At 48.5% G+C, this 11,170-nt stretch overlaps 1 protein-coding gene across 1 annotated transcript in view; it reads right to left on the bottom strand.

Annotated features, from left to right (window-relative positions):
• Positions 1 to 9,502, bottom strand: part of VWA1 (von Willebrand factor A domain containing 1) — a 71,215-nt gene extending 61,713 nt beyond the window's left edge. Inside the window, exons 1-4 of the mRNA XM_044668637.1 lie at positions 9,233 to 9,502; positions 6,695 to 6,964; positions 5,913 to 5,999; positions 3,512 to 3,536 (exon numbers count right to left, since the gene is read on the bottom strand). Coding sequence (XP_044524572.1) covers positions 3,512 to 3,536; positions 5,913 to 5,999; positions 6,695 to 6,964; positions 9,233 to 9,502 — 652 coding nt within the window. The remainder of the gene's footprint in view (positions 1 to 3,511; positions 3,537 to 5,912; positions 6,000 to 6,694; positions 6,965 to 9,232) is intronic.
• Positions 9,503 to 11,170: the final 1,668 nt, after the last annotated feature.

The raw sequence follows: 11,170 nt of genomic DNA, 5'->3' as shown, positions 1-11,170 counted from the left end.
AGGGGGAGGAGAGGAAGGAAGGAAGGAAGAAAAGGAGGGAAGGAGGGAAGGAAGGAAGGAAGGAAAGAAGGAAGGAGAGAGGGAGGGAGGGAGGGAGAAGTGGATGGATGGATGGATGGATGGATGGATGGATGGATGGATGGATGGATGGATGGAAAAAGAGCCTATCTGAGGGCTAGGAGAGCAACTGAAGAGAGACTAAGCAGGGAAGGTCAGGAGCAGCAGGGGGAGGCAATGAGATTCCTAACAGATCCCTTCTACTTCCTGAGCTTTCACCATTTGCTTTTTCCCCAACACAAAACCCTATCAATTAATTCACACACTATTTTGCATATACTTTCATGCCATTCCTTTAAAAATCAAATGACTCTGGATTTCTGGGATCCATCTCCTGGGCATGTAATAGAAAAGCTGTAAATGCCTTCCCTCTGTGGAAAGAACATTGGATGTGGAGCCAAAGGACCTGGGTTCAAATTCTGCCTCAGCTACCCAGTACTGATATGACCTTGGACAAGTCCTTTAACATCCCTGAGCCTCAGTATCCCCATCTGTAAAATGAGGAAATTGGACTAGAGAGCCTCTCAAGTCCTTTGCAGCTCTAAATTTATGATCCTAGGAACTTAGCATCCTTGGCCCTCAGAATCCCCATCTGTAAAATGAGGAAATTGGACTAGATGGGCTTTGGGGTTCCTTCCAGCTGTAAGTCTAGTTTCCAATGATCCTGTGACTTCTGGCTGGGCCCAGATACCCTCTCTTATGGAGAGCCCAGCAAAGGGCAGCCTTCACAGCCTCAGGCGCCATCTCCTGGCCAGCCAGGGTAGTAAGACCTGACTTCCTTTGGAGTTGGAGGAGGAACCCAGGGGTTCAGGAATGGACTTTATCCTCTTGTTTATCCTGAAGTCCTTCTCCTTCAATCTTGACCCACCAGCATTCCTTCTGAAAACTTTCGAGATTAAGACTCAGCAGCATCTTGAGGGTTATTTATCTTCTTGGAGACTCCTCAAGGCGGGTGGCCCCATAATCCCCAGGCTTGTGTAAGCTTGGTGACATCTTCCACTCTTCTATCTCCCTTTGGACCCTCTGACTCCTCCCCCCACCGACCTAATCAGACTTCAAGGCTAGCTCTCCAAGGACTTTGAGTCCTTCTCTCCCAATAAATGGCTACCGTTCTAAATCAGGCTCTTGCCTCCTCCCTGATTGCTTGGCTTCCAGCCTCCACTCTGGCACCTCTTAAGCCCTCCTACTATGTGCCAGGCACTCTGATAAGTGCTAGAGATACAAAGAAAGGCAAAAGACAAGCCTTGCCCTTAAGGAGTTCACAATTTAATGGAGACGATAACCTGCAAATAATTATATACAAACGAGATATACAGGATAACTAGGAAAAAATCTACCAAAGAATGATACTAACATTAAGATCAGAAGATCAGAAAAGATCTCTTCCATAACGTGAAATTTTAGTTGGAACTTCAAGCAAAACCAAGGGGAGAAAGCATCCCAAGTATGAGAGGTGGCCAAGGAAAATGTCCGGAGCTGAGAGAACGAGTGTTTTCTACTAGGAGGAGTCTCTTTTCCCAAAATCCATCAGTAGAATTCCATGGAAATTCCTTCCTCTGATAATCAAGGCCCCACCTTGATGTGGCACCTAGATTGTCTCCATGGCCTTATTCATCTCCCATTATTCTTTTTCTCGGCTCCTATTTACTGCCAACCAACTCATTGTTCCCATTCTCCTACCTTTACTCTCGATATATCCCAGTGCCTGGAATGGGCTCTCCCTTCTCATCTCTATCAGATCCTGGATCTAAAGATCCAACAAAATGTTTGTAAAGCGTGATGCCTGACACATCATGCCATATTGTTTGTGTTCAGTTGTTTTTCAGTCATGTCCAACTTTTTGTTACCCCATTTTGGTTGTTGTTTTTTTTAGCAAAGATACTGGCATGGTTTTCATTTCCTTTTCCAAGACATTTTACAGATGAGGAAACTGAGGCGAACCAGTTATGTCTGACTCTTTATGACCCCATTTAGGGTTTTCTTAGCAAAGATATTGGAGCAGTTTGCCATTTCCTTCTCCAGCTCATTTGACAGATAAGGAAACTGAGGCAAACAGGGTTAAGTGACTTGCCCAGGGTTGCATAGCTAAAATGTGTCTGAGACCAGAGTTGAACTCAGGAAGATGACACTCGATCTGATGTACTATTCACTATGGCGCCACCTAGCTGCCCAAAGAAGTGCTATATAAATGATAGCTGTTGTTATTATTTTTTAATTTTAACTTTATTTTATTCCAGTAACAAAGTATACATAAGTTTTCCAGAGTGACATGATTCATGTTGTCTCCCTCCCCCCTCCCAGAGCTGACAAGCACTTCCACTGAGTCATACATCTATTATCACTCAAAACCTATTTCCATATTAGTCATTTTTGTAATCAAATAATCTTATAAAACCAAAACCCCAAATCATGTACCCATATAAACAAGTGAAGAATTGTATCCTTTCATCTGCATTTGTACTCCAACAGATTTTCCTCTGGAGGTGGAGAGCAGTCTTTGTCTTAATTCCCTCAGAATTGTCCTGGATCATTGTATTGCTTTTAGTAGCAGACTATCACATTCAATCATTTCACAATGTTTCAGTTATTGTGTACAATATTCTTCTGGTTCTGCTCATTTTACTCTGCATCAGTTCATGTAGGTCTTCCCAGCTCTTTCTGAAATCATCCTGTTCATCTTTCCTTACAGCATGATAGTATTCCTTCCCCATCATAGGCCACACTTTGTTCAGCCATTCCCCCAGTGGAGGAATATCTCTTTAGTTTCCAATTCTTAGCCTCCACAAAAAGAACAGGATAGCTATTATTATTTTTTTAATTTAAAATCCTTACCTTCCATCTTGGAGTCAATACTGTGTATTGGCTCCAAGGCAGAAGAGAGGTAAGGGTAGGCAATGGGGGTCAAGTGACTTGCCCAGGGTCACACAGCTAGGAAGTATCTGAGGCCATATTTGAACCTAGGATCTCCCATCTCTCAATCCACTGAACCACCCAGCTTCCCCAGATAGCTATTATTATTAAAGCTAGAAGGGACCTTAGAGAATATCCAAACCAATCCCCTCACTTTACAGAAAAGGAAACTGAGGTCCCCTATCCAAGGTCAGTCAGGTATTGGCAGAGGTGGACTTTGTACCCAGCTCCTCTAATTCCAATCCCAGCTTGCCTTTCCCTGCAGTAATCTGCCTCCAGATGAAGTCCCTTCCTCTCTGAATTACCACTTCAAGAATCCCCTGAATTCCTATGAGGGGGTAGGGGGAAGCCATCTCTCCCTCCTCCAATGTTTCCTAGGGAATTTATACTTGCCCTAGTTATCTTCTTTGTCATTCGGTAATTTTTGATGTACAAGTTGTATCTCACATGTAGCAGCTAGGAGACACAGTGGATAGAATATTGGGAAAGGAGTCCAGAAGGCTTGAGTTCAAATTTGACTTTAGAAACTTACTAGGTGACTTACCTTCTGCCTGCTTCAGTTTCCTCAACTGGAAAATGAGGATAATAATAGCAGGTATCTTCCAAAGGTTATTGTGAGGATCAAATGGAAGATTTCCAAAGCACTTAGCATGTAGTAAGTGTTTAATAAATTCCTTTTCCACTTCCCTCTTCTCTTGAAGGCAGAGATTCTGCCATTATTTATTTTGTGTTCTTGGCTGAGAGAGAGTATAGGGCTTTGATGGGCATGGCTTGAATGACCTAGAGTAAGTCATTAACTTTTCAGTACAAGACCATATAGGATCATAGGTAGAGAGCTGGAAGAACCTTAGAGGCCATCGAGCCCACTCCCCTCATTCTATAGCTAAAGAGACTGTGGCCCAGAGTGTCATAGCTAGCAAATGGCTGAGATGGGATCTGAACCCAGGTCTTCCTGATTCGAAGTCATGTCAGGCCTTTCCACCATGATCCAGAGCAGCTGGAAGGAGTTTTCTTAGTGGGAGTTCCCTATACAAACGCTGGTCTAGTTCCTTCCCATTCCCTTGCCACTCCCTCATCCCCATTCCCTCCCCCCCCTCCCCAAATGTTCTCAACTGAGCATTTCAGTTTGGCACATTCTAACTATTTCTTTAAGAGAGAATAAACTTGTTCTGCAGTTGGCAAGACTAGAACCAGTGGGTCAGAAACCAGGAAACTTCCTAACAATGAAGGATGGTGGGAAATGGAGGGCACTGCCTCCAGAGGGACTGGGCTCCCCTTCCCTGTAGGTCCTCAATTGCAGCTGGAGAGCCATTGGCCAGGGGAGGATCTAGAGGGGATCTTAGTTAAGTACTGGTTGGATTTTGGGCTTTCTCCAAAAAGAGGCTATGAAGGGCTGTCTACAAGGCTCTTGGTCTGTACCTGGAAGGGACCACAGAGGTCATCTAGCTGACTCTTTTATAGATGACAAACCTGAAGCCCTTGTGCTGAAAGGAATAATGAACTGGAGGAATTCCATGTGAACTGGAACGACCTCCAGGAATTGATGGAGTGAAAGGAGCAGATCCAGGAGAACATTGTACACAGAGACTGATACACTGTGGTACAATCGAATGTAATGGACTTCTGTATTAGCAGCAATGCAATGACCCAGGACAGTTCTGAGGGACTTATGAGAAAGAACGCTATCCACCTCCAGAGAAAGAACTGTGGGAGCAGAAACACAGAAGAAAAGCAACTGCTTGATCATATGGTTCGATGAGGATATGATTAGGAATGTGGACTCTAAATGACCACCCTAATGCAACTATCAATAATATGGAAATAGGTCTTGATCAATGACACATGTAAAACCCAGTGGAATTGTGTGTCAGCTAAGGGAGGGAAGTGGGGGCAGGGGAGGGAAAGAACATGAATCTTGTAACCATGGGAAAACATTCTAAATTAATTAATCAAATAAAATTTTCCAAATTCAAAAACCAAAACCAAAACCCAGGGGAGGCCAGGGAGGTTAAGAAACTTGCCCAATGTCACACAGGCAATAATTGGCTGAGGATCCAAACCTAATAAGCATTTAATAAGTGTAGGCTAAACCATTTAACCATTATTGGTCTCAGTTTCCTCAACTGCAAAACAGGCATCATAATAGCATCCCACCTCACAGAGTTATTGTGAAAATTAACTAAGATATCATAATATCTAGGCAGTGAGGTGGCTTCACAATGCCTAGAACACCAGGCCTAGAGTCTGAAAGACTCATCTTCCTGAGTTCAAATCTGACCTTAGACACTTACCAGCTGTGTGACCTTGGGCAAGTCACTTTGCCCTGTTTGCTTCTGTTTTCTCATCTGTAAAATGAGCTAAAGAAGGAAATGGAAAACCGCGCCAGTATCTCTGCCAAGAAAACCCAAATGGGGCCACAGAGTCAGACACAACTGCTTTACCTCAGTTTCTTCATCTGTCAAATGAACTGGAGAAGGAAATGGCAAACCACTCCAGTATCTTTACCAAGAAAACTCCAAATGGAGTCAGGAAGAGTCAGGCATGACTGAAATGATTGAACAGCAACAGAAATATCTACAAACCGTTTGATACTTAGTAGGCTAATTAGATAAATGCTCATTCTCTTCTTCCCTCCACCTGTTTACTATGTACTAGGCACTGTGCCAGGAGGTAGGGGTACAGAGCAGAAGTAAACAGTCTTGGCCTTCCAGAAGCTTCCGTTTTTCCGGGTCATATGCCCTATCCAAAGATGCCTAATGCAAGATTATTTGAGGAAGGAGGAGGCAGCAGGGAGAAGGGGAATCAGCAAAGTCTCACCCCAATAGAGAATTTGAGGGGGGAGTCAGGTAGAGGTAGATGCCCCACCCAGGGTCCAGATTCCTTCCTTCCACCCCAAAGGCTCTGGGCCATCTAGAACCTGAGTGTAATTCTCCCCCTTCCCTTACCCACTCCAGAACACAAGCTTGGGCCCGGGGGTCTATTTTATTGACTCTCATGGCAGTCAACAGACAAGCAGGTGGGGTGGAGGGATGCTAGGGAAGGAGAGGTTCCTGAGGGGTAAACCAGGGTGCTTCACTGAGTCCTTGCTGGGGCCAGGCCCAGGGTGGGATGGGGCCTGTGCTCCACCCGTGCCTCCTGAGCTGAGGGCCTGGAGATCTGGAACTTGGGGGGAAGGTGGACAGCTGGGCTGGAGGGGCCGAGTCTGGGGCCAAGTGGGCAGGGATGGAGAGACCTCTGGTCTGGTGTCTGTTCTGGCAGAGACTATCCAGGAAACCCAGGGGGCCAAGGTGGATTAGGGAATCTCTGAGGAATGAGGGGATGGGGAAGTTGGGGGCTTGGTCATCGGTGAGGTTCAGAGTCCCTCAAGGCTAGGGCTCTTGGACCTCTTGAGGTTCCCAAGTGTGAGACTTCTTGGTGCCAAGCCGGGGGCTTTGGGTCCCCCGAGGGTAGGGAACCCTGGGATTTTTAGTGGGCAACCTTTGGGAGGAGCCTGAAGGTTTGCCACTGGGGTCTTCTGGTGAGGGGAAAGCCTGCATTCTGAACTCAGTGTCCCTTCCGGAGAGGGGGCCTCCTAGGACCCCCAGAACAGGAAAGGCAAGACCCTAGGGGCTCCAGGGGACAGGGCATCGGGTTCGAGTTGAGGTGGGGTGGAGAGGTTTGGGGATCCCATGGCCTGGAGCTGGGGGGTGCCCTTGGGGCTGATCGGTGACTAGGACCTGGCTCACACCCACTCTCGGGCTTGGATGCCGCCCTCCCATCGGTCCTGGGCTTCCATGCAGCTCCCCTGGACCTTGGCCGCGGAGCCCCGGGCGCAGGCAGAGGCCCAGGGCGGTGGCGGCAGCGGCAGCAGCGGGCACAGGCGGCGGAGCAGGCGGCCATAGGCAGCGGAGGCCAGCACCAGCATAGGGGGCAGCGTCAGGAAGCCTAGGACGATGAGCGCCGAGGAGCTGCGGTCATCCAGCAGGGCCCGGCACGGGCGGGAGTCCGAGCGCAACACCTGGATGAAGGTGGTGGGAGGAAGTTGGGGGCGCAGACCCAGCACCCCCTTCTCTGTGAGGGGCGGGGCACAGAGCCAGCCCCCTCCCGTACCACTGAAGAAAGCGGAGCGTGGGCAGCACCCTCCTCCTCCACGGACCTAGTACCCCACCGTACTGTGGGAGAGGGTGGGGCACAGACCCCCCCCCAGACCTCCCCAGCCTGCAGACTTCCTGGGGCCCTCCTGACATCCTGAAATGTTCTCCAACCCTGTGTGTTCTCCGATCCCTTTCTATTCAATTCGCCCCCTCCCCTCCTGCTTTTCCTACTTTGGCTGCAAGAGGAGCAGGGGAAAGGAGGGGGAGCCCCACCCCCATATCAGTTACCCCTTCAGCCCCTCCCCCACATCTTCTTACTCCTCAGGGTCAGTCTTTTCCCTACTTTCCACCCTTTACCTTCATTCAATCCCTGCTCCCCTGGCTTCTCAGCACTCAGCTCTCCCCCGTCTCTCAGTTTCCTCCTCACTCTCCCCACCCCCACTTCCAACTAAGCTCAGGGCCAATCAACACAACATTTCTGGGTTAGAAGGCACCCCAGGTGGGTGGCACAGTGGCTACAGCTCCAGGATCAGAGTGGGAAAGACCTGAGTTCAAAAGAGACCTCAGACACTTACTAGCTGTGTGACCCTGGTCGACCTCTTTGCCTCAGTTACCTCATCTGTAAAATGGAAATCCTCACAGTGCCTGCCTCCTAGGGTCCATCTTCCAGGAAGATCAAGAGAGATAGTTTAGAAAGCCCAGTGCAGGGCATTAAGTAAGCACTGTATAAATGTTATTTGTTACCGTTATCATACTACCTCCCTTCCGCTTGGGTATCTGTGTCTCCCTTGAACCTACTTTGTATTTGCTTGTCTGTGGAAGAAGAAGGGAGGAGAAGGGGGCTGCCCATTTAGAGGGCAGGAGAAGGGAAAAGGGGGCACCCATTGCCCTGGCAGGACAGAAACTCCTTGAGGGCAAAAGACCTTTGTCTTTTTATCACCAGCACTTAAAAGATAAAGTGGCTGGCACACAGTGGGTGCTTGATACTCACTGACTGATGTGACTTCAGGATAATAGATATTTTATTCCCCACTCACCCATCTCTCTCTCTGTTTCTGTCTCTCCCTTTCTCTCTCTCTCTGTCTCTGTTTCTGTCTCTCTGTCTCTCTCCCTTTCTCTGTCTCTCTCTCTCTGTGTCTCTGCCTCTGTCTCTCTCTCTGTCTCTCTCTCTCTCTGTCTGTCTGTCTGTCTGTCTCTCTCTCTCCCTTTCTCTCTCTCTCTGTCTCTCTCTATCTGTCTGTCTCTCTCTCTCCCTTTCTCTCTCTCTCTCTCTCTGTCTGTCTGTCTGTCTGTCTCTCTCCCTTTCTCTCTCTCTCTCTGTCTCTGTCTCTGTCTCTCTCTCTCCCTCTCTCATACACACACAAACACAAACACACTCACAATCACATTCTGACTAGAACAATCTTTGGCTCCCTGAAGCCTTGGCAGAGGCCCCATCCTTTTGCCATCTGGTGGCCCTTGGTACCAGGAGGGGAGGCCCTCCAGAGCAGGGAAGGAGGAGAACTGGTTCTCCCCCACCCCCATCCCATCATGCCAAACAATAGATCTTCTCACCCATAGAGAGAAACAAAGATCTCATGAAACCTCAGCCTGCACTTTAACTCTTTAGGGTTCAAGTTCTCTGGAAGGGTTAGAGGGGAGAAGCCCCCACCCAGGATGCCTTGCTCGATTCTGACCCTACATGAACCTTAGCATTAAAATAAATGCAGCTCCTCTGTAAGGCCTCACATGGGGCTGGGGCAATCCTGGACCCCAGATATAACAGGGTTCTGCTTACCTGACTTTTTTTCCCCAGAGTACCCATAATCCGGGGCTGGTTTTGTTCAAAGTTGGGGCTACCCTGACCAGATCAGCTCAGACTACCCCACCCTCTCTTCTTAAGGCCCGTTGGGTCTCTGGCCATCCCCTCCCAGTTCTCTGGGGCCTTCAAACCCATCCACCCCCATCACTCAGGACCAAGTGGTCCTCATCCTTCTGCTTGCCATCCTTGACTCTGGGGCCCGTGCCCCCCAGAACTCATCCGTGTCCCTCCAAGTTTGTCCAGCTCCCTCACTCCCTGGGCCCCAGCACCTCTGAATCCCCTCATTCTAGTGACCCAACCTCTGAACCCAATTCAGGCCCATCCCTCCTCCCCTACCATCCCGGGCTTGCCTTCCTCCCCTCCCTCCCTTCTTCTCCAGTCTGTAGCTCACCCTGGAGTGACAATGGAAACCCAGGTAGACCACAGCAGCAGAAGGCAGCAGGGCCAGAGAGAACACAGCAATGGGCAGCAGCAGATGGAGAAGGAGGAGGGTCAGGTTGGCAGTGGCCAGCATCAGCGCCCAGAGGCAGCGACCAGCAGGACCCAGGGGCTCTGGGCGAAGTTGGGGAGCTCTTAGGCGGAGTGAGGGGGGCCCAGGCAGCATGGGTGAAGTGTCAGACACCCCATCCTCCACTTCTGCCTCCATTTCAGCTTCAGACATCTTCTTGGCCTTGGCACAGACTTCAGAAAGCAGGAAGACAGTTTGGGTGGGTTCCTCAGCCCTTGTCCCCTTGGCCCAGTAGCTCGCTGTGGGGCATGCCCCTGCCTCTGGCCCTAGGACTTAGGAAGAAGGGCTGCCTAGCATCTAACTTTTCTCCTCTGGGGTCTTAGTTGCTGCCCTCTCCCTGAAGGTAGCCCTTCCACAGTCCGTTCAGCTGGTCAGCTCTCAGCTCTCTCTCCAGACCCTTCTGTCCATCCAGAGCCAGCCTCTTGGGGGTCCAGGCTCAGGCTCCAGTGCTGGGATCTGAGAATGAATCATCTGCAGGCCAGAAGGGTCCCTGTTGGCTCCACATCGAGTATTTCCCCCTGCGCCACCCAAGCACCTTGTTCCCCTCACCCAAGGCAGACAGAGCTGTGGCCACTCGGAGCTCTGAGCTAAAGGCTGTCCTCTGCTCAGTGCTGGGGATGCTTCTAAAGGCGGTGCTGTTTCACTGTGCCCCCCCCCCCACTCCAGCTCTGCCTGCAATGCCCTCCCCTACCCTTTGCCCATAGATGCCAACGCCTAGGTCTCTCTCTGCCTCTACTAACTGGTTCTGGGGGGAGGGTAGAAGCCATCCTACCTTTGGGAACTGACCAACAGTATGGACTCCGTTGTAGGAACACCACCCCATCTCTGTCTTTCCCTGGGATGAGGGGACACTAAAATCACCAATTAAAATTATTTAGGGATTTCTTTTGAGTGCCTAAATTTCCCTCTTTATCCTTCCTCCTTCCCTGTCCCATAGAACAGAGAAATTAAAAAAGAAAATAAATCAGTAAAACTAATTAACCTATGGAGACAGAGCTGATAATGTATAGGTTTGACACCCATGGATCCCCTGTAGAAATCTTCTAGATTTTGGGGGGGGCCAAGCTCATTTTTTAAATTTGCAATGTTCATTGCAATGATCCATTTTTAGAGACTCCATGGCATTGTTCAGTCACTTTTCAGGTATGTCTGACTCTTATTGACACCATTTGGGGTTTTCTTGGTAGTTCATTTTTACAGATGAGGAAACTGAGGCAAATAGGGTTCAGTGACTTGCCCAGGGTCATACAGCCAGTAAATGTCTGAGGTCAGATTTGAACTACTCCAGGCTTAATATTCCATATACTGTACCCCCATTTCAATGTTCCATTCACCTGAATTAAGGGGACTAGTCATGAACAAGGCAAGAGAGAGAAGGGAATATATGTCTTCACCCTACAGTAGCCTCATTCTATTTTTTAATAACAAATTTCCACATAAGTTTCCGGAAGTTTTATGATGAAAATTGCCTCCCTCCCCTCTTCCCTCCCCTACTCAGTGCTGAAAAGCAATTCAAACTGAGTTATATGTGTCTTATCATGCAAAACATATTTCCATATTATTCATTTTTGTAAGTCAATAATCTTATAGAACCAAAACCCCAAATCTTATGCCCATATATACAAGTGATAAATCATATGTTTCCATATGTTTCTTTCTTTCTTTCTTTCTTTTTTTCTTCCTTCCTTCCTTCCTTCCTTCCTTCCTTCCTTTCTCTTTCTTCCTTCCTTCCTTTCCCTTTCTTCCTTTCTTCCTTTCTTCCTTTCTTCCTTTCTTCCTTTCTTCCTTCCTTCCTTCCTTCCTTCCTTTCTTCCTTCCTTC

Source organism: Gracilinanus agilis, chromosome 3, assembly GCF_016433145.1.
Source record: "Gracilinanus agilis isolate LMUSP501 chromosome 3, AgileGrace, whole genome shotgun sequence".
Taxonomy (NCBI): Eukaryota; Metazoa; Chordata; class Mammalia; order Didelphimorphia; family Didelphidae; genus Gracilinanus; species Gracilinanus agilis.
This window is presented reverse-complemented; position numbering and strand designations above follow the sequence as displayed.